The 24011-nt window shown below is 39.8% G+C and overlaps 1 protein-coding gene across 2 annotated transcripts in view; it reads right to left on the reverse strand.

Moving 5' to 3' along the window:
* The window catches only part of castor2 (cytosolic arginine sensor for mTORC1 subunit 2), a 30111-nt gene extending 13503 nt beyond the window's left edge, over window positions 1-16608 (reverse strand). The window contains exons 1-4 of one of the 2 annotated variants that reach the window (XM_087847497.1): window positions 16347-16608; window positions 12931-13071; window positions 2071-2141; window positions 322-515 (exon numbers count right to left, since the gene is read on the reverse strand). In XM_087847497.1, coding sequence (XP_087703623.1) covers window positions 322-515; window positions 2071-2141; window positions 12931-13043 — 378 coding nt within the window. In that variant the 5' untranslated portion in view covers window positions 13044-13071; window positions 16347-16608. Of the gene's footprint in view, window positions 1-321; window positions 516-2070; window positions 2142-12930; window positions 13072-13223; window positions 13266-16346 lie in introns of those variants that run through there. The other variant, XM_087847498.1, reaches the window with a different exon arrangement.
* Between the last annotated feature and the right edge of the window lie 7403 nt (window positions 16609-24011).

Raw genomic sequence — 24011 nt, forward strand, 5'->3', positions numbered from 1 at the left:
TATGGAAGAATGAAGGGAAGATCTAACTGTGAAACTGAGAGAAGCCTCACCCCAAAAACATATTGTTTATTGTACTCTACATGAAGCCATAGTGCAAAACGCCCCCTGCTGGTTATTAGAAAGGATATTTAAGGGGCTTCTGTGCCAACCTTTCTCAGAGACTACACCCATTTTTTAATCCTATGGTATTGGTTGATGTCAGCTGGGATGGCTCCAGCCCTCGAGCCGTGTGTCGAGTCATTTTTGTGAGAGCATCACATGGTTGTCGAGACCCACACCATTCACACACAGAACCTTGACATGAACAATATTCACACTCACCAGGATGAAGTCCGTCTGATAGGTCGACAGCATGAAAACAGAAATGTTGTGGTCGGCCAGTGGTGCGATGACTGATTTAGCGATTTTGGTGACTCCTATGGGTTGTGAAGTGGATGTGTTGCTACCTCCTGACACCACGTTAAGGGCCACCCACGTGGCGTCGGCAACGCTGATGTGCTCCGACTGGGGCAGCTCTGGAAATGAAATCAGAAACAGTTGGGAGTGGAGCTGGTACAGTTGTTTGTCTGTCACAAAATTAAATGGTTAAGATTTGAGACAGATTGTTTCATAGAGGCGGCAACACAGATGGATGGATTTAATCTTTACCAACAACCGCTTTGGAATAAAAAGAAAACAAGCTGGGTATCAGTAGTTTTCATCTGCACTCGTTTCTTTCTTTTTTTGATCTGTAATGTACTCACTTTCGCATAATAAATACAGTTTTATTTCTGACTGATTAGGAATATGACACTTTTAACAGCTTTGAGGTAAGGTCACAGAGCAAAAGCATTAAATATTAGACCAGCTTTTCCCTTTCTGAGTCATTCGTGAGTCAGATTTGTGCCTTCATGACTCTCTTTGTTATCTTGAGCCATTATAACTCTGAGCTTTAACGTTTATCATTATTATCCTGTCACTGGTACCTTTAGCTGTCTAATGACTTCAACACAGAGAAGCCACGGTTGTGTTTACACCAGTGACTGGGATAAAATAATGAACCCCACAGGTAAGAACCACAGACTGTGTAAATAAGACGTCAATGCACTAAACCATCCTCTATTTAACTCTGAATCTGCTCATAGTTGTTAAAGAAAACTTAAGACTACCACTATCTCGACACAAACTGTTTAATGCAGTCATAGCGGTCATAGAGCTGGACTTCTTTCTAATGGCCATTAGGGGGCAACACATCTGGTAAAAAGAAGAGCTGGCTTTATTTTTTAAAATCCCAAAGGAAATAAGGCTAATAAAGCATAACTTTTAGTTGCTAGGTGAGTTCCGATTCAAGTAAAAAAGAGAACAGGGCTCACCTGGCAATGATACTCCCATGAGTGAAATGTCCAATTACTGTGAGGGACTGTGTATAAAAATGGCTTCAATTTTTAAACTGTTATATAATACTTTTGTTAAACCCCTCAAATAAAAGCTGAAAGTCTAGACTTAAACCACATGTTGGTGGTTTGATTTAAAAGCTACTGTGACGGTGAAAAGAGGCAAAGTTACCAAAACTGCATCCATGTCCAAATATAATTTACAACATACAAAGTATAATCTACCCAAGACATGTGGACTGAACTGGGTTGTGCACTCATGGGCTAATTATGGACTAATTGTCCATAATCAACATGCATACGGATATATAGTATGCATCTTTTTGGGAGTTTCCAGTATGATTTAATTTCACAATGTAGTTCTGTTCAATATAAGAAAGACAATAACCCACAGAGCCAGCCACCAGTAGAAAATACCTGCACCAGTTACGCAACAAATAGCCTGTAGTCTCCAGGGTAACTAAGGAGGGTCACCCTGGAGAAGGGTGTGTAATGACACGGATTCACTCACTCAGCCAACACAGCGAGCAGCAGCTTGGCCTCACATCTATAATGACAAAGTGTGCTCAAACAGTGTCAGCCGAAGCCACGCGGTGCTGGTGAGAATCATAGATTACACAATGCGACCTTCTCCTGCCGCCTGATCTCTGGTTGCCACAGTGACTTCAAAGATTAGTATCCACAAAGCGAGGCCCACCTTTAAATCCTTCCTCGTCGACGATGATGGTATAGTCCTCTGGAGTCTCTGTCAAACTGAAAAACTTGCATCTAAATTGGAGGGAAAAGAAAAGGGAGAGCAGATCAAACAGTGGAGAATATATGTGGAAAGTTTAAAAATAATGTCTCACTGTTTCTCCTTCCTAACACACTATAAACACACACATCATGTGGAATTAACCTATAGACTGCACAAAGATGATGGTAGTGCTTCTGGGTATAAAATAAGTGCAGCAGGGTATTAAAGTCAGTAAACACAGAAAAATCTGTCTCAAACTGAGCGTTTGGCACAATCTAATCACAAATGCTTATGTGATTATTTGAAACTTTGACCATGTTTAATTTGACCATCCACCATCATTACAAAAAATAAGGAAAAAAGGATATTAGGTCCCCTTTAAATAAACACCCACAAGGACCAATGCATGTCTTCATCATCTTCTATTGAATATGAGGCTCACAAACCCAGTGATTTACCCCTCTCCAAAAGACAAAGGCAAGTTTTGCTTTGACAGGAATCTCCGTGATCCAGAGATGTTTTTAAATGCACCAAATATACTGAGGCTATGAGCTCAAAACATCTATATCTGACAGAAATCCCATTTAGCTTAAAAACCTTATCTGTAAGTACGTTTTAGGCCACACATATACATATACAACTTTGGTATAAGTGTTTGGAATTAAAATCATTTCATTTTAGCTTTGGTTTATCTGTCTAAGAGTTTGGTTTCTTTAATTAAAGTCTCATAAAGGCCAGTGTAGCTGTAGATTCACACAAACATTGACTGGAAATTATATAAAGAATCTTTGGTCACTATGCGATTAAAAGAAGTGAATTTGCTGACTGACCACCTCTAGACCACAAGCCAGCTGACGTTTGTGTTTTGGACTTATAATTTACCTGACTTACTGCAACTTGCAATGACCTCATGAAAAACTTGCACAAGCATAATTTCAGCACAACAACAGTGGAGACAAAGTCTTAAAAGCAAGTTGTGCCACTGAGCTGAGTCTTGATAATGATCTGAGTAGATATTTTCAAAGATATCCTCAGTCATATCTGATTTAAACAATTAAAATGTTTGGCTACTGCCTAAAAACAGATTTGGAAAAACCTTTTTCTCCCCCACACACGCAGAGCTCAGTGCCCTCAGGGTCAACGTGTCTGACTCATCCCACCAGAGCACTGGGCGAATGCCATGCTAATTCATATTATGGATGCAGCATGAAATGGACCAGCTTTTATTGTTTAGCACTTTTCTAATCTTATTTGACCACTCAGAGTGCTCTTCATTATAAGCCACATTTACCTTTTTCACACATAATCATACATCACGGTACTGCACTTAAGCACTTTATCCACTTTGCAGCCTCACCTACGGCAAAATTCCAATCATCAGTTAACCAAACATACATGTGTTTGGACAGTAGGAGGACGTCAAAGAACCTGGAGAGACCTCACACAGCCTGGAACATGCACACTCCACACAGGAAGGCTCCAGCCAACCAGGAGGTTTGATCTTGCTGTGAAGAAACAGTACTAACTGCTGCTCTACCAATCTCCGAGGAGATATGCACTAGGGGTGGGGGAAAAAATCGATACTGTGATATTTGTTTGCTAATAATGTATCGATACAGGGACAGCAGAAATCGATATTTTGTTACAATCTGATCAACATGCTCTGACTTCAGAGCATGTTGATCAGCTCCTTTTTCTAAGCAAGAATCCTGACATTTCTTCACTGTCCAAATGTGTTTAACTTGTTTTTGGCAGCAATAAACATGACAGTTTACTTATTTTAATTTAAGACATGTTTTATTTTAATTAAGTTTAAAACTTTTTTATTTAATGTAAAATTATATTTTGTTTTAATTTACTTTCAAATTCTTCAGTTGCTGAAGGGGCTGCATAGTTTTCATAAACTGCATAGTTCAGAATAGCTGTAATTGTACCAGATGGTTGCATTCAGTTAAGTTGGACTAGACTGTAATACAAACCGTTCAAATTTGTCAACAATAAAACTGAAATGAGAGAAAGACTGAGTGTGAGACTTTGTTATTAGATAAAATGAATATTGATAAAGTTTACCTTTATGTACAGAATCTGAATATCGCAAAATATTTTAAAAAATTGCAATAATATCGTATCGCGAGTTAAATATTGTGATAATATCGTATCGTGGGATGTATGGTGATTCCCACCTCTAATATGCACATAGTCAAACTGTTGTGAACTTGAGATCTGCACTTGTTTGAGCGCTCATATATTTCAGATTTGTCTGTTGATAAGCCCATCTGGGCAGGGGCGTTACAGAAAAATCCCACCTACATTTGCATCATCATGTGCCTTGTTGAGGTAAATGGCATATAGAAGTGACAGATTATTAACAACTCAGTGTTCCTCATCATTTTATTAAGTAGACACTTTTGAAAACCATTAGTCACATCTGACCATATCTGCCTCTTGACATTCAGATTATCGCATTTAAACTGTTCTCAGATGGTAAAAGATGTTAGAGACAAAAGTGAGCCCCAAAGATTTTACAACAAATGGAAAACGGTGCAGTAGGAAAAACAACACACACAACGCTCCTCTAATAATCACATTCTTTACACACCAGCTGCTGAAAGCTCACACTTCATATTGGCTGAAAGGTGTGAATAATGACAAGAGAATAACAGAAAGGTTCTCAGAGGGAACAGCAGGATTTCCTCCTGGCATTAAATGAGCTGTCAACTGTCACTTTGACTTGCAGGGTGTTGCAGAGCGAGAACGTTAGAATGATGTGCACTGGAGGCCTTTCTTGAGCCCGAGCTGGCAACACACCTAATCAATGACTTACTTCAGTCTTTGACATTGTTCCATCTAGATCAGCTGCACAGATTTACTGTGCTACTCCCGACTGTGGGGGTGATCTCTGAATATTCAGCCTTCATTACTCACATTCTGTGTGCCTGCAAGGAACTTCACAGGGAGCCTTTAAATGAGTTTATGCTGTCAACCACCGCACTGCAAATGTGTTTGTAAAAACTCAGGGCACGTATTAATGGAATTACACTGATATATGATCTGCATAAAGTCATACATCATTTTATTTAGGAGTTGGAGAGGCATTGAAAGAATGTACAGAATAAGAGTTTAAATAAGGAGAATATCTCCATATCTTTACATCACCAATGTTCATATTTAGGGCTGGTTATTGACCGAATCGATGTCAGTGGCACTAGAAGTCAGAATCAAACATCTAATCTGGATCTAAGGGTTGTTTAGTCTTTGACAAGATATTTCCTTTTTTCTTAACTTAAGACAGTGATTTCACTTACATTACAGAGTATATATAAAAGGTGGATGTAGCTACAGAGATGTCAAACCAGACGTGTATTTCCTACACAATTAGTCTGTATTTGTGGTGAAAACTGAGACATGGGACTGGGGTGCATGAAACAAGACATGCCAATAAATTTAATATTTTCCACTCTAATAATAATAATAATGAACTCTCTACATAATGGAGGAACTATCAGTTAGTGAGCTCAAACTTCAAGGTCTTGAAGTGCAGTGTGAGACAGCAGTCCTGTTCCGCAGCCTTGGTGAGCTCATCGTAGTGACACATGAACCGCTTCTCCATCTGCTGCAGGTTCTGGTTAGAATGACCCTCCAGCACTCGCAGCCATCGTCACACCAGAACAAACATGCAAGCTGGAGTCCAAGACTGTGGAGTTGGAGTCTGCTCAGGCACAAGATTAGGGTCTCTGGGGATTGACTCAACAGTGTCTGAATAGCCCACCCAGAGGAAACGGGAGTCAGGACAGGCCAGAGATGGCTAATTAGCAGTGACTGAACTTTGAAAATCTGAACGAGGGGATTGTTTCATGTCAAAACAGATAGCTTCTGTTAGGGCTGCACGATTTTGCATAAAATGAGAATCACGATGCTTTTGCTTAGAATTGAGATCACGATTCTCTCACGATTTTCTTTTCCAATATAAATATTTATTGCGCTTATTAAACTGCACGTCAACTTCGTAACAGTTGAGACATAGAAACAATAAATAAACATAAAAACAACAAATGTCTCACATTTTGTCGTTGCCGCAAAATGTTGTACTGCTTGAAATTCCGTCTCCACCGTTGCTCGACGCTGCGTGTATAGAGCAGGTAGAGCAACAATAGAAAAATAGTTACGGGACGGCACTGTGTAGCGTTTGTCTAGGGTGTTGATCATTTTCCTAAATCCCTCGTTTTGCACAGTGTTGATGGAGCCATATCTTTGGTCAGGTGATAAGTAATAGCCTCCGTAATTTCTTTGTGCCTGCGGGAGTTCGACGGGTATAGGGAAGCGCTGTATAAGGTTCCCGTTATTGATGTTTGGGTGGTTGACCGGGACGGATTTTCTCCTGTCACTTTCTTGTCATCCCTGACGTGCTCTCCGTTGTTTTTTCCCTGCTAATTTTAGCATCACATGGCACAGCTTCTGTATCACGTGGTATAAGGCTCCGCCCTTGTCATTTGTTGAGCAGGAAGAGTGAGCGCTTGTTTTCATGCAGATTACGTCCCGGATCAAAATGCGATACAATCGTTGTCATTTGGAAATGAGATCGCACATAAGTATGAATCGAGATCGCGATTTTCTAACGATTAATCGTGCAGCCCTAGCTTCTGTCATGAAAATAAAAAAATACATGGCTTGGGTGGCTGGAAATATATCCGAGTGTCGGTGTGTATCTGGAATACAGTTCACTTTGTCTCAGTATCTTTTGAGGTGCTTAAAAAGCACAATGAGGTCAACAATTTCATGCATTTTGTGGCTTAAATAGAGAAGTGGTGACACACTGGCCTTCCACATATTTGTAAGCTACTAAAAGAAACTTTGATGAAGATCTGTGCTGGGGGTGTGTATGCCCGAATCCTTAAAATGCAGGGATCAAACATGCTTGTTCACGGTATGAATCGCCCAGTGTTAAGCCACCCTATGTGTGAGAAACACTGGACTCTGGACAAGGTAAGTCCGCCCTCCTTTATCATCCCAATTTGACTATCTCCATCCAATCTGAACCAGGGCCATAATATACAGCATAAGCATCATGCTGTATTCAGTAAGAGTGGGAAGTAGTTATTGAGACCATAAACTCATCAGGAAAGAGTTTACTGAGGTCATGAATCAAGAGAAAGTGATCTAGTAGACTTTATATACAGGTGGAGTTCTTTCTCCAATCGATCTGCTGACCAGAAGAAAGAATGAATAATTAATGCACTTCTGCATTGGTTCTACTCTTCCATCTTTTATATACAGTCTGTGGTTTATAGATATTTAACATTTTTTTATTGAACTCCTACCAATTGAAGACTTCAGGTGAAACATTTGCCAGGGATGTGAACGGTGTGATAAGCATTCGTCCTTTTCACCAGCTATCTATTATGTTTGTTTAGCTCAGTGTTTGCAATCATTATATTGCTCTTCATTCAAGGGCAGGCTGTCAAATTTAGAAAGAGAAGCCGCCAATATCCCTGCACATTTACATTCAGCTGGAAGGCGAGCCCAGAAAGAATTATTTAACATGGTAAAATTATTCTTCCGGCTGCTTCATGAAGGGGTTGCATCTCCTTATTCTGTCAGTGTCGTCTGATTGGAGTGTTCATAAGAAGCATTTTTAATTCTGCCTAAAACTAGAAAGACAGTATTGGCTCCATATAAACACAGAGACACTATATCCAAAGACATGGCGGTCTATGAATCCTGCATAGAAATCTGTTGTAGAATAATGAAATGCTAAAGATGACAGCTGCCTTCCTCCTGCCTTTAAGAGCCAATCAACAGCTGAACCAAGAAACATATTAAGCAATCAAGTTGAGTACACAGTAATGGTTCACAACTGTCTCACCTGTGTGGTGGCAGGTGTTTCACTCTACTTGTTACCCTAGCAGCTTAAGAAAATGTACTTTTTTTGTCCTACTGTATCCTTTACATGACTCTGCATTTGTTCTTGTGGGATGAGCAGTTGATTGTGTTGGCACTCACTACATTGATTTTAAACTGTGTGCACGCAAGAACGACTATAACTTGATACTATTTTGGCATATGCCAATATTCTTCCAGTGATATGCGGAAGAATACTTTTATATGATTACATCTGAAGATCCTTTGCATTTCATTCTACTTACTTCGTCTCAAATATAGAAGCATCAAATTTCACTCTAAAGGAGAACCACGGGGCATTTCCATCAGCTGGCTGCACTGAGAGGTATGTTATGTAATCACCACATGCTGGCATCAAGTTTCTTTCTTAGGACTGCTAGGAGCATGCTTGAACGTTTCCAGGACTGCTAGTTTTTCATAAAATTTGATTAATTTCTAAATAGAGTCAATTTTGTAAATGTGAGCAAAAATAGACAAGGCAAAGAAGATGAGATGGTCTATGAAAAAACTACAGGAAAAGATTGGATTAAAACTTTTTAGTTCTCAAATCTGGAAATCATTTACGCATGCATGCATATTATGTTCAGTGGAAGAAGGAGGCACAGAAGAGAACTATGATAGGGATGAAAGCGCACTGTTGTAGGGGCTTATCAAAGAGGAGGCACGAAGGGGTGCCGAGGTTGCTGCTTCAACAACATTAGGTGGAGGATGGGAGAGTACAGAGAGGATTCATGGGGAAAGCAAAAGAAACAACTACAAAAAGAAACAAATTGCAAAACCAGTGTCCTCTAACGGACACTCGTGTCCTACAGTCAAACAATGAATTTATGTAATCATTAATAGATGGCAACCACATAAACCTCCAGCTTGAAACACAGTGCATGACTTAGGGATGTGCATAAATCACCAAGTACTGTGTACAAGTAAGGCTGAAAAGAGTAAGAGTCCTTTAAGCTATGATTACTCAATCAAATAAAATGAAACTTTAATATGTTCCTCTGTTTCTCTGCCTTCCAGCAGCATTCGTGTAGGTTTCCCTCATACACTGGGGAGGAAGTACAGCATCTGGGGGCCTTTGTGAAGGAGATTTTGAGCACCCAGTGCATTTTCTTTTTTGCATTAACTTAAAGTTAAAAATGCCTTTATTTAAATACGTGAAAAAAACCCCAAAGACAACAGAAAAATCCAGCACTCTACTGGAAAAACATGTATTATGTGTCAAATTCAAATAAGTATAGTCAGCTTTTACTCAAAATTTTCACCGCTATGTCAACACACATACAAGCACAGTTTGAGCTTGTTGTTGTATGTGAGTGTGAGTCCTCAGTCACATGGGCTTCGAGACTGGTTGTTGACCACTTGGCAACCACCGGTTGTTAGGGAAAAGATATATTCCCCAACTTGTTGCGCATTGTTGCTGTGAAATGAATTGCTAAAACCTTAATTAAACACTCCAGTTGGCAATAGTGTGATTGTGGTCAAGACAGAGATTGTTACCTTTCCCACGAAATATTCAGTGTTTGTATGAACTTTCAATGTTGTTGACTGAATTGAAATTCACATTTTGGGAGTAAATAAGACCTTTTGCTGAAGAAAAGCACTCACGCTTGTCAGTGGCATTCCTCTGAGTAATGTGATTATTTTTCTAAATAAGCCGTCTGCTTTTTACACGGTTTTCCTGCGAGAGATAAATGCACGTGTTCTAAATATTAGTTTGTAAGTACTCCCTGCATCGTCTCTGAAATCTACACCCATGTTTGCAAGAGCAGATCTGTAATCTGAACTCACGCTTGTATTCACAATCCTTAACTGGCTCTCCAACAGGAGGCGGTGGCGGGGGGGGGGGGGGGGGGGGGGGGGGGGGGGATTTCACAACAGACAAGTGCAAAACGCCAAGTTAAAACTGAATGGAAAAAAACAATCAAGACAAAGTTAAGTGAAGCTTCTTTCTTCGCACCCAAACCAGCCGTTTCTACTGTACCACCAGAGAAAATGGACGAAGTGCATTATCACACCCACAGGCAGCACGCACACAGGAAATGCATGTAACACTCTGCACTTGTGAATACAGTGAGAGAACGGCTCTTTTACATATATCCATTTAGGTGGCTGGAAAATTTGATGAAAATGGAAGTGGACTAGCATTGCTTTTCTTTTTTTCTACTCTTACTGACCTCTCAAAGTCAAAGACATTCATGCAGCACTTCACACTATGATTTTAACTACCTCACATCCACGGCCAATTCAGAATCACATGCGTGCCTTTGGATTGTGGGAAAAAGCCTGAGATAACCATGCAGGCAACCTCCAACCAGAAAGCTGACTAGGAGATCAAAACCTAGGACTTTGTTGCTGCAAGGAGACAGTCCCAACCACTGCACCACAGTGCACCATTAACTGGACTGGGCCGAATGAGAATGTCTGATGAGCTTGTCTTAATTCAGATTCTGATTTAGAACTTGTATAACTTTTGTAGCTCTTTTTAAAATTTGATTATTTTTGTCCCTTTCTAAATCAAATCAAAGTAAAATGAGATAAGTGACAATAAAGTGCAAAATCACATGGATAATAACTCCTCTGCCTGTTGCTTTAACTGAAAATATCAACCAAAGACAACCTGACAAACAACAGCTAGTTTAAAGAAAACAAACAAAAAGACAAAACCACAGGTGTCGTGTTTCCTGACACTGACACATAAGTTCTGCATTTCCTATTTTACCACACCAGTGTGTGGTGGAAACAATGATTACTAAACTAAAAGCTCAAAACTATGACACTGCACTTAAAACAGCTGATTTTTAAAGCAACTAACACCTAAATACTCAAACTGGGGCTTTTGGGGAGCGTCACATGGCTGTAATCATAATCTGTCCACACACAGTAAAGGCAGCGAGTCTCTGTTAGTTTATTTGGTAGGAATCTAGGCATTTCTGACCACATGACTAAGTAAAATCGGTGTCCAAAATCCTATAGGGATTTTTGTTTGTACAAGTCTAACACTTTAAAGTCAACTTTTGCTATGACCACCTTTATTTTTCTACACAGACTGAACTCTCTTAGATAGGTTTTCTTGTCATTTCTTTAGGTAGTCTTCAGGAATATTTCTCCAGGTTTCCTGAAAGACAATCAAAGCTCTTCTTTGGATGTTGGCTGTCTTTTTACCCATTTTTCTGTAAAGATGATCTCACACTTCATTAGTAATGTTGAGGTCTGGGCTCTAGGGAGGCTAATCCATGACTGATAATGTCTATATGTATTTTTCTATGTGTTTACTGCTCTGACAATGTGTTTGTGATCGTTGTCATGCTGAAAAATGAAGCTGTTGCCAATCAGACACTTTTCAGAAGGTATTACATGTTGGATCAAAATCCGATGTTATTTTTCTTCGTTCACAATTTTATCAGCTTTGAGAAAATCTCCAACACCACTGGCTGAAATACAGCCCAAAACCATGACTCCACCATGTCTTAAAAATGGCCTTTGGCACTCACTGTTGTCTCTCTCTGCTGACCTGCATACATATTGATGAAGATTTAAACCAGCATTTTCAAATTTGGTTTGAAAATGGTCACTCCATGAGACCTCCTATGTCAGGTCTTTGCAACATGTTTTTCATATTTCTTAAGGACATGACCTTCAGATCATCATCATCAGTTCCTCTGCTATAGATGAACAAAGCCGATGTCCAAAGAAAAACTTTGAAAGACCTTTCAGAAAGCCTGCAGAACTACTGCACTAGACCACTTAAAAAATATAAGGAAGTCTGGCTTTATGGAAGCAAAACATAAAGAAAGGGGTGGCTCGAGACTTTTGCACAGTACTGTAAGTAGATGTAATCACAAATGAGACAAGTCCAACAGAGAGGGGCAGCTGGTGATGACATTATGTTATTGAGTCAAAGAGTTGTAACTATTTGACTGAACTGAGTGGTTGATTAGATTAAGCCACTCTTTGACGCAACTGTTCCAGCAAAAGTAGCAAACATTTTACAGTCTCAGCTTCCAAAAACACGAGGATTCAATTCCCCCTCTGTTTTACATGTGAATGCAGTATTTGCTGAATTTTGGCTGATGGTTGGTGCATTCCTCCCTGTTCGTACAGACCAATCAACTATTAGATTAAACAAAAGCCTAATCTGCTAATAATGAGAACAACAGCTGCTGCCGTGCTCCTTGAGCTAATCTTAATCACATCAGGTAATAATCAGTAATCTGACTGTTATTGTTTTTGTTGTTGTTGTTTTTAATCAGTAACTTCTCCTCAGTAAATAGGGAGACGTGATTGCCACCTCACTGCACTAGGTCTGTCTTTCCCTCTTGTAAAATAGCCAGGAAGAAAACACACACTACACACACACAGCCAAGAGTGTGAACTAATTTGCTTAGGCTTATTTTAACAGAGTGTTAAAAACTGCACAACAGAGCTATGGTGTACAGGCCTGCTATCCTGTCACTGCCAGGGCTATTTAAATGAAAGTTTCACCAGGCTGACTGGCTGTTAACATCCACTCTGCTGGACAGTATCCAGCATATATAGAGTGTAAATGTCCTCTGCTGCTTGTTTAAGTTTTTCCTGATGTTGTTATAATAGTCCTGACAGAGGTAAAACACCCTCCACACACAAACACACACTTCTGCTGGCTACAACCCAGCTACAGATGGCACGGAGCTACAAAATGACACTACAGAACAAGGATAGGCCTGGAAACTGGAAGCAGAGGCTATTAAACATACAGCCGCATTTGTGAAGGACCTGGCTGGAGCACCAGCGAATACCGCTACCTTCTGTAACACAAGCATACAAGTCCATGCAGCCCCGGGCATTACTTTGCTCTAATGTTAACAGTAAACAGCACTTAGGAGAATGGAAAAACATTCAAAGGTTGTGTTTTTACGTGGACGTCACGAATGGGAAGTTACCTACCTTGTTTTAGAGGCCAGGAAGGCGAGTTTTATTAATCCGTGAGTGCAAATCTGGATCCCCTCTTTCTCTATACTCGCCACTTTCAAGCTGTGCTCTAAAATATGAAGCTCCATCTTTTACGTCTTCTCATTTGAGGAAGGACTAAAATGTAAAAAAGAAAAAAAAAGCTAAATGTTTTCAAATTAGATGCATGAATAAATAAATACACTCAGAGGGCAGGCCGAGACGTATTTAACAGAGAAAGAAGCAGGGCGACAGGGTGGAATAAAGAAAGCAAAGCGGTAAAAACGGACCTGCTGTCAAACCTCCAGCGGAAACGTTGGCACTTCCTGTCTGTTTTTTTCAAAATAAAAGCGCCCGGCAGCTGTTTTTTTGTTTGTTTGTTTTTTTGCCAGGGTGAGGAGGCTCCCAAATGTTTTATCTGCCGTAAAAAATATCCGTTCCAAGTCTTATATTATCTCCTGTTTATATCTGCTGTCTTAAACTATTATTATTATTGTTATTAGTAGTAGTAGAATAAACATTTGCATAAGTTTCCCATTAAAAAATAACTACTACCTAGTTTGTGTCTCTTAGATTTGAGGATTATTATTTTAATAATCTTGGGAATTGGCTCTAAGGTTTATTACCTCAGTATTCCCAAATATATCGACTCTACCACCTTGAAGACTCATTGATTTGAATGGATAAAGGCAGTTTTAATGTGGTTTTCTTTTCTATGCCCTTACTTTGAAGAAAAATGTACAAACGGAAGTGGCTTTCTAGCCAGCTTCCCTCAGCTTGTCGGCCTTTTTAAATGGAGAGCAGAGGACCGCTGCTCCCCGTGTTTGCTCTCCGACTGGAATAGTTAGCAGCTGGTTGGAGTGAAACAAACAACTTGCCATTCAAACGCAGGGGGCGGGGCTGCAGTGTAGTGCGGCAGTATGGGATTTGTAGTTTTTGTCCGCAAAGGTACAATAAAGGGTGCCGCTACAAAGCAGAATAAACTACAATTAGTTGGGGATTTTTTTGTCTGTGTGAGACTGACCAGGAGAACCACCGCTGCCACCAGTATGTGCTTCCAGCAGCAAAGCCTCCAAATGCAAAATAACTTCTGTATGTTCTAATGCAAAGATATGTTGTATATTTTATATGTATGTAATATAGGAGCATATATAATAAAAATACCTTTGTTTTGGAATTTTGGAATTCAGAGTTTTATAATCTGCTTATATCCTGTTCATCAGAGTTCACGTTATTAGTTAAAAGCTTGGAACAAAGTAAGGAAGCTTAATTCTCAGCAGAGGGTTAACTCTTACTCAGATTATAAATACACAGCCCAGAATAACACACTAGAAAGTGTTAATGCAATCAACTGTAACTTCTTTATATTTTTAAATATACCAGATGTACATGCACAGAGGCTAAAAGAACTCTGTTTCTCTGTGTTTCCAGAAAGATGAAAATATTTGGGGAGGAGTCGGCACGACCAAAACCTATTTCTGCTTGGACTAAATGACATAAATGTAAAAGGGAATCCCAGTACTTTTTAAATGTCAAAAAGCTCTTGTTATCTTGTGAGTGTATTGTATCTGACTCGCTCTGTTCATGGTTGCGTCATCTCTCTTTGGTCATGCCTGTGTAAACCTCAGCTCTGCAGCTCTCATCTCTGATTTCTATAGTGTGTTTGAATCTCCTGGTGGGTTTGTATTCCCTGGTGATGTGTAGTGTTTTGAGTCACGTGATTCCTTCCCTGATTGAAGTGAACAATCACCTTTAAATGCTTGCTCTAAGTTACTCCACCCTCCTGTGTTGGACTTGGACTGTCAACAAATATCTCACACAGCCATACTTAACGTAATCATGGCCTCATTCACTTGTTCTGACATCTCTTTCGAGCTCCTATTAAGAATTCCAGTGAAAGTCTGCAAAATCCAAATTTAAGGCTTGAAATCAACTCTGATCTTTCTGATCCACAATACCTAATCGCAGTCACGGTGCCGTTGCCCAGCCTATAGAGGTCTCCGCGGCCATGTATTTCTTTGTCCTAAGTAACCTTTCTCAGCTTCCTCATTTCGTGACACTAGGTATCTTTTGAGTAGCAGTACAGCGCACTCAGAAGCTTCCCGTTAGTTAGATTCACAGTAATTGTTGAATTTCCAGCGCTTGAGTTCATAAGTGTGAATGGTTACCCCTTCCTGGGAGGCTGCAGTGGAAACTTGTATTCACAGCTATGCAGGGTGCAATTAAATTGGACTGCACTGCGCTTTTTGAGGAAAAACAACTTTTGATGTCGCATCGCCTGCTTCAACAAGTTTTTTTTACATATATGGGTCATCCACATACAGCCTGGTTTTTGTTCACTGTCGGCGTGCAGGATTGTGTATTTCAGCAGATGTATCACACTGATTCACTCCGATTTATCAGCTTGGTACATGCCTGCTTTGCTGCCACTGATTCTTCTTTGATCCACACCAACCCTTTGGATTACCTACTGGATAAAAGCAGCCGATTGCTCTGGACCCCACGTTCGTGTTGTCTCATTAGGTTTTCGGGGCTTTAATTAACAGCGCATTTGGGTATTTGCAGTACTAAAATACGATAATCTGGGTCCCACATTGTGAGCTCTGTGTCTACACTAATCTTAATTATTTTAATTATTTATATGCCTAGAGCACTTTCAGGTAAAAAGAATAACACTGATCATGTCAAAAACTTTGAGTCATCGAATTTATGTTGATGTTTAACATCTTCATCCTACGATGTGAAACAAGCCCAGATGTCGACAGACGCGGCTCCTCCCTGAGCATGGTTTTGTTGGAGGTTTCTTCCTATAAAAAGTGAGTTTTTTCTTCCCACTGTCGCAAAGTTCTTACTCATAGCGGGTTATCTGATCATTGAGGTTTTCCTCTGTAATATTGTAGGGTCTTTACCTTACAATGTAATGTGTGTTGAGGTGACTATTGTGATTCAGCACTATATATATATATATATATATATATATATATATATATATATATATATATATATATATATATATATATAAAAACAATTGGATTTAAAAAACTAAATGTTTTACATTTTTGACACGTGCCTCATTGGGTCAGGGATAACACATCTTGTATCAGTTTTGTTATTACATAACACACTTGAATTCGCTTTTACTCACAGGGCATTTTTGTTTATGAAAATTTGTTTAAACATAGGAAAAGATTTGGGGTGTTTTAGGTTAATCCTGCATGTTAAAAAAAGAGAACCCAGTGCCTTTAAATGCGATGCCAAAGGGTCCTTTATGAGCCTCATGTAAGAGAGAGACCCTCCTCACTTTTGCCCAAACACGGGAGGACTATAGTAGATGGCCAAGGAACCTTCTGTGTGAATTTAAGATGTTGGTAACTGGATAAAACTGCAGTATTTCCGTGGGAATAAAAACTCACCTGGATTACTTGTTGCAGTCTCACCATGGCAAGCAGCCCAAGACGATAACCGAGCCTCAAAAGCCCCAGATCCCCATCCAGCAGAGCAGGAGTTCAGCTCAGTTTGTAACAGGATTTTTTTTGCCTCAGAGCAAATTTGTTTAATTTGACAATAATCAAGTCCAAGGTCTTTTGTGCATGAAAGTCAATGAATCAAATGCAACTAATTATGCTCACTCCCAATACTTTTATTCTTAGACTCTCTTGCAGTAGCTTTTCGTGACTCAGAGTTATTTATCATACTCTGGTGTTTCTCCAGAGTCTAAAATAAGGTATCTCCCCCCTCTTGTACACTAATCTTTTTCTGATTGGCTACTCTTTGTAAACAAAAGATTTGAACCACAGGTGGGTGGTACTTCTGTGCTCACAGTCTTTAACAACATCTTATCTCTTGTGACTGAAGAGAGGAATCTGATCTCTGAGTGTTTGGCTCTCAAACTCACACTCAAGTCATTATTTGAAACGTTGACTTTATTTAAAATGAACAGCCACGATTGTAACAGTATGACATCAAATGCAGCATGATAGGTCCAGACATTCTTCTGCAGAGCAGGGATCTGTTCGTATCACAGTGAAGGTGTTCTACAAGTGTTGCTGGAGATTCATGCATTCCCAATCCAAAACTGTGGGACTATCTAAAATTGTTATAATCATTAAAATTCAGGTTAAGGACTCGAACAAGTGTCTTCCTGTCGATTATATTTTGAGTATTTTTCCCAGGGGAAGAACCTGCGTGCTAACTTTAAATCCCTGCTTCTAAATCTCAAGCCTCAAGCAATCAATCTTGAAGAGCTTTTTAATCCTAATTTGAATTTTGACTGTAACATTCCCCCAAAATCCCCCAGATTCCTTAGCATTTGGAAATACCCCAGCATATTCTCACTGATATACCCTTTAAATGTAGTTTTGCTTGGTTTTTTATTACATAAATAAGTACAAGGACCTATCTTCTAGCTTTGTATCCACCCCTGTGCCTCAAAAGCAGCACGTTCTGATTTTAATTGGAAGTTTTAGAACCACTTCCCTGACGACTATTCTTGTCTGATAAATCTTGGAAGCGCTCTGGTGTTAATTGCCTTTAGCTGAGGGCCTCTGACGCTACAGTATTTCCAGCCAAGGCTCTAATTGTAACAACAATTAGCTGTAACATCCCACAACAAAGTATTAATTAAGCAAACAAGGACAGGAGCTCTGTTGCTACAGCAGAGAGATAACAGACACTACAGTGTCAACATATTTGAACTGGGGAAAAAAAGTATCCCCTCTGGGACAAGGAGCTATTGTACAGCTAATCCTCTTTGAAAGCAAACACGTGTCCATACAAATAAATGCACAATTATGTGGTCAATTGAAGGGCTAGATACTCAGGTCTTTGGATTTTTTCCTATTCAGATCATGTTTATCTTAATAGCAAACAATTTCGTTCTTTTAGGAACGTCAAAAAGTGTCTCTTGTCCTCCAGTTTCCTCGGGTCTTTTAAGGACACACAGTGTTGAGATATACCAACTTTTTGGTTAGATGGACTGAACGGGGTTCTCGACTGGCATCTACGGATAGCCCCTCTACCTGCAGAGACTGTCTATTATCAGATAAAGGTACCATCCACAGTATGTGGAACAGCCGGTCTGAGAACTACTCTTAGTTGTCCTCTATGACTGAACCAGGATCTTTCACTGATAGGTAAATGTGTAAGAAACTGGCTAAAAATGAGTGAAAAAGCAGCCAATGTCCGAAAAAACCCCAAAAAACAATCAAATTATTGCTCAAGACCACTTTAAGACATTAAAGTCTAGCTCCTTGGAAGTAAAAGACAAATAGACATCTGTTGGCAGCCATGGCACAGGCGGTAGAGCTGTTACTCCACTAATTGTTCATGATCTGCTGCCGCTGGTGTGTATAAATAGATACATTGTATCATTTAACAGAACCCTTAAGGTTTAAAAGGCTCTTTTATTCATTTACCAGATTACATTACAAGATTTATGCAACTGAAGTCTGTTTATTTTGCATTTTCATACTTTTATCATATACACTTTATTACGTAGTTTGAAGTGGGCTACAGATGGCTCTTCTCTGTCAGTCTGCTTCTTGGTAAACTCAAGAGCACATCAAGTGTTTACCATTACCCGATGGTAAACGTCGAGAGTGGAAGCGTGGAAAGAAGAGATCCACAAGTATTAAGTCTCGCAGCTAAAGGCAAAAATCTTATTACCTGTTCAATGACTGCATTGAGTGTTGTGGTGAAATGCCTGCTGTGACACACAAGGAGGGGGCTCAGAGGAGAGCTGGGTGTGCAGAACAGCCAGAATTTCCCCCTGCAGCTACTCAGCTTCACCTACCCTTTCACTTCCTATCATTTAGGCTCCTGAAATCTCATCGTAAAGTTTGTCCCATTATATTTTGGCTTCCTCCTGGCTGCACCCCAGTGCCTCTCCAGGAACCCCGTGATTCTTGTGGTCGTAAAGTGATGAATCATGTAAATGGCTCCAGGCATAACGGCAGACTTTACACTTTTGTACAGCCATAAAGTAAGGAAAGGTACAGTTTGAGCACTCTTTTTACAGTAAGACTATAATTTAGAAGATTTCACCCAAAGTAATACCCAGCAATACTTAATCGTTAATTTCACACATCACCCAACAGATGAGCACGTGTGATACATGCTGTGTCAGACATTAACCTGGCATCTCCCTACTGTCATCAGGTTTTGCCAGTCTGCAAATTTTCAGTGCATTCACTGCATGCGCGCTGCTTCCTGCACGCTCTATTCAGTAAGCTAACTCACCTAAATCACAATATTCCCAGTAATGTAAGGTGGTCCATTTTCTGCTGTTTCATCCGAGAAAGACAAACTGTTGAAAATGTCCTGACCTCATTCTCCTGAAATTGTGTGAAAAGCTCATGGTGATTGTATTTCAGTATATGCTGATGACCGTAGTCACCATTTTAACTCCTACCATTAGCTATGATAGACCATTTGCTAAGCTATGGTCTATCATAGCTTAGCAAATGTGCATGTAGGTATTGGCCCTGGTGAAGAGGTAGCACTGCACAAAGGGAGAACCTTGTATAACATATATATAATATATGTCGTGTGTTTTGGGTGTTTGGCCCAGAGCTTGTGTTTGGAATCTAAATTCTGATTGATCTTTATTATCCTCTGTTTTTGTTATAATCTGAGCTTTGATGATTTTGTTTAAAGCATCTGGTCTTCTTCTTTTCTTAGTCTGCCTTTGAGCTTAGTTTTTGTTCTTACACTTTTGTATTCTAGGTTGTAGTGATTGCTTATCTTGATTCCCGGAGTTTCAGTTCCCCATGTCTCCTGTTAAGTGTCTGTGTTTGTTTACCTTTCTGTGTGTGTCTGGTCTCTCTGTGTCCTGTCTCTGTGGAAGACACTGCAGTCTAATATGGTAACACTGTTTAGCAAGAAAACCATGCACCAAAGCATACCCTGCTTTTTGCATCTGTTTTACGGGTGCAAAAATGTGCAAAATGAATCTCATGGTGTGCTTAATAAGACTGGAAAGTACTGATTGAGACCATGACCTACGTGATTTATATTTAGATCAGTGAGCAGTAAAGTAATTTTCCAATATGCTTCTAAAGAATTGAGATTTGTGTCCATGTCGAAAAGCTCAGGTTTAAGTCGGGTGAATTGCATGTGTCCCGTGTCCTGCACCCTCCATCCAGGACACAGGACACATGACAGATAGCATCCTGACCTAAACTGGGCAGTGTTTCCAGAAGCGAGAACGTGTCTGAAACTGACCAGCTCTTCTTGTGCGTTACATGTGAGGGAGGGTAACTTCAGACAATGCCCTTGCCTGATTCTCAGACATGGCTTGGAGATGATGTGTGAACACAGATGACACCAGTTCGGTTCTGTGAATGTCACCCCTAAGGGTCAGGCGGGCTGTGAAAGTGACTTGATAATGTATCTAACTGTCAAGACACGCAGACAGAACAAAAGAATCACTGAAGGGAGGGTGAAGAAAAATCCAGCTTGTTTACTTCTCAGCTGAGCTTGCATCATATGAGATGTGACAGTCAAGTAGAAAAGGCCTCAAGACTCAGAATTTTATGCATCAAATCTGAGCAGCTCTGCAGTCTCCAAAGGACAGATGTGTGATGTCAAACACAGAGACTGACTGAAAGAGAGTCAAAGGGAGAACTCGGGAAGAAATTCCTCCACAAGGTCAAGATATCAACCCGGCATTGTCAATCATCCGCTGTTTATGTTTCCAAGATAAAACACACACAGCATCCACGAGTTCGCCGAGGAAATAACAGACAAGCAGCAACTCATTGCAGCCCTTTGCATTATCGAGCTGTGCCGATTGAAGATGTAGACAGAACCCCCACCCAAATGATTAACACACAGAAGAATATGAATTTCTCTGGATTAATGTACTGACATACTTTAAAAGATGAATAAAGTCCTACACAAGTATGAGAGCGAGCAATGTGCATTGATATATGCATCCTCATGCAAATGCATGATTCATATGTAAAGTTTCATTCAGATTCGGTTAATCAGATGTAGGTAAACTGAATTAGCACAATGCATTACTTAAGTACCCAATAGCTTGTAGCTTACAGTAATACTCCTGTATCTTTTGCCTGATGGAAAAAGTGAGGTGCAGGGTGGGACTGGTCTTTAGTGATGCTTCTAGCCTTCCTGGTGATTCTGGTGGTGGTGACATAGTGTGAAGCTATGAAAGTCAGTCTGCAACCAGCGATCCTGGAAGCTGTATGTTTAAGTTGTTTGTCCTAATTGGTTAGGTTATCGTACCAAGACAGGTTTGAGAAAGTTGTACGTCTCTATAACAGCTGTACTGAAAATGGATCACACCTTCTCAACTGAGCCCACATTTCGTAGCTGCCAGAGAAAGTAGTCTCTGGTGGTTTTTGCTAGTGATTGGACTGGTGTAAATAAGACTGCTTTATAGCTGTGGCAAGAAAAAGGAGGGAGGAGACCCTCTTAACCCAATCAGCTCTTTAGTTTTAGATGTGTTGAGGATCAGGTAGTTGCCTTTACATCAACTCAACCGCTATTTAACCTCACTCCGGTATGCAGAGTTGTCGCTGTCAGACAAAAGACCTACCACAGCGATATCATCAGCAAACTTTAGCAGTTTAACTGAAGTTTGACGCTTATTTGTGTACCACACAACCTTGTGGAGCTCCAACATTAAAACCCTGGGCACCGAGACATGATTGTGAATTCTAACAACTTGTTTCCTACAATTCAATTCAATTGTATTCATTTAGTGCCAAATCACAGCATCAGTTGCCCCCAAGGTGCTTTATATTGTAAGGTAAAGACCCTGCAGTAATATGATGACTCAATTTGTACCTTGCTTCCCACGGGCCTCCTTTGCATTCACAGAACAATAGCCTGCTATGCATGGTAAGGAAAGAAAACATATGGTCTCCTTATTCAATTCAATTTGAACAGAGAGTTCAAGCTCCATCCCATCTGTCGCAGACTAAGTCGAGATAGCATCAGTGTAGGCTTCCTTTGAGCATGAAGGGGACACAGTAAGCAATAGATTTGGAGGTTGGACCCTTAATTTCCTGCATTCTGTTGACCCTTTTATGCCCTTATGCGTGCTCTTAAGGTTAAGGTTAGGGTAGATTCAATCAGCAGTAGATAAGTCATCCATCCTCACATGCACAATTTTAAAAAAACAAACCCAGACAACAGATAGATAACACAAAACAATGAATTTAGAAAGCGTCGTGTTTATCTCAGTGACGGCTGCCGTAACAAAGCTGTTTTGAAACTGTGTTGTTCGGCATTTTGGGATCAGAAGGAATAAACTGAAACTCACTATGCAACGTGTGCGACTTCTCTACAGATAAATATCCAAACCATGACACCAAGAAAAGGACAAAACAGGCTCGGTATAAGCACACAGGCTTTACAGTCAGGAATCGTTCCTACATATTCAGAAGACTGAACACATTCCACCTTTAATGGACGGGACCTCATGGGTATGAGTACATTTTTAAAAATCAGTGACCATATCTTCTGATATAAGATAAGATAAGATAAAACTTTATTAATCCCTCGGGTGGGTTCCTCTGGGAAATTCGGTTTCCAAAAAAGCACAGCACCGACAGAAGTTACAGAGTTACAGAATATTATATATATATATATATATATATATATATATAGATATAGATATAGATATATATAGATATATAGATATATAGATATATAGATAGATAGATAGATAGATAGATATAGATATATACACATATATAAATACAAAGACATATATAGATAAAATATACAAAGGGGATAAATAGAATAAATAGGAATAAAAATAAAAATACAAGTGAATTGCACATTTCAAGTATGGAGTCTATTGCACTGTTGACTATTAACAAAAAGTATTGCACAAAAGGTAATTGCACAGTAAAGTGAAGAGGCACTACAGCTTAGTTGTTCCCCCCTCTCCCCTCCAGAGAGGAGAGGGAGGGGATGTTTAACTGTGTTTAACTGCAGATAGGACTCATCACACCATTTAACCAGACCATCACTGTGACATCTAGCACAAAATATGTGAATCAATCTGCTACAGTGAAAAAATGCAGCAGCTATCTGGTTACTATACCTGCTGAGTCAACACGACCAGGTATGATTTACTCTTCCCTCGAGGTGTGAGAGTCAGAAGGTAACAGCCTGTCAATTCAGATTAATATCACATCTCTTTTCTCTGTTAGAGGAACCTGCATAAACATACATGTGTGCACCGATCATGCCATTTATGTAATCAGTGTTCAAAACATGTTCAAAACATGTCTCACACACATCGGATGATTTTAAAGAATCCGAAACATCTCAGTTATGTTTTTGGACCGCGATGGAAACCAGAAGAGCAGGAAGTGTTCCTTTAAGGTTAGTCAGCAAACTAGTTACAATACTTCTATTGTAAACTCAAAGGAAAAACAAAACGTGGCTTGTGACTCGGTTTTTGAAAAAAAACTATGCTTGTGCTTGCTTTACTTTTATAACTATAAACCTGGCTTTGTGTGCACAGCATCAGAAGTTGATTTATATAGGGGTTTTCACAGACATACGTCACAAAGCACTGCACAACTATTAAAACACAACATTAATAGAGAAACATGTTAAAAGAAAATAAAAATAAAAGCATAAATAGCAAAGAAATGCCAGCAGAATGCCAGATTCAACAGAAAAGTTATTAACTGTTTTCAAAGAGTCCCCAGCGTCAGCTAAACGGTGCTCGAGGGGCAAACTGATCCAGAGCCAGACTGACGGGCTCGGTCCCCTCTAGTCTTCAGTTGTTTACAACTACTTGGAGAACTAATAGATTTAACAATGAGTTGAGATAAATAAGTTGTGTATATATGTATGTGTGTGTGAGGGGTTTTCCTGGAAAACATTTAGTGCTTCTATGAACTCACCATTCACATGAGCGTAAACACAACCCCCACTGTTGAAGAACAAAGACCCGTCTCCTCACCGTTTTTTTTGGTCTAATGAATACATGTATGTAGCTCATGTGAATGTTCCCTTAAATAAACAAAGACATTTGTTGCTTTTCCTGATCTGAACTTGATTACAGAGTTGATAAAGCAGAGATACAGTTAAGC

The sequence above is a fragment of the Neolamprologus brichardi genome, chromosome 10 (genome assembly GCF_056152115.1).
Source record: "Neolamprologus brichardi isolate AB-2024 chromosome 10, ASM5615211v1, whole genome shotgun sequence".
NCBI classification, from domain to species: Eukaryota; Metazoa; Chordata; class Actinopteri; order Cichliformes; family Cichlidae; genus Neolamprologus; species Neolamprologus brichardi.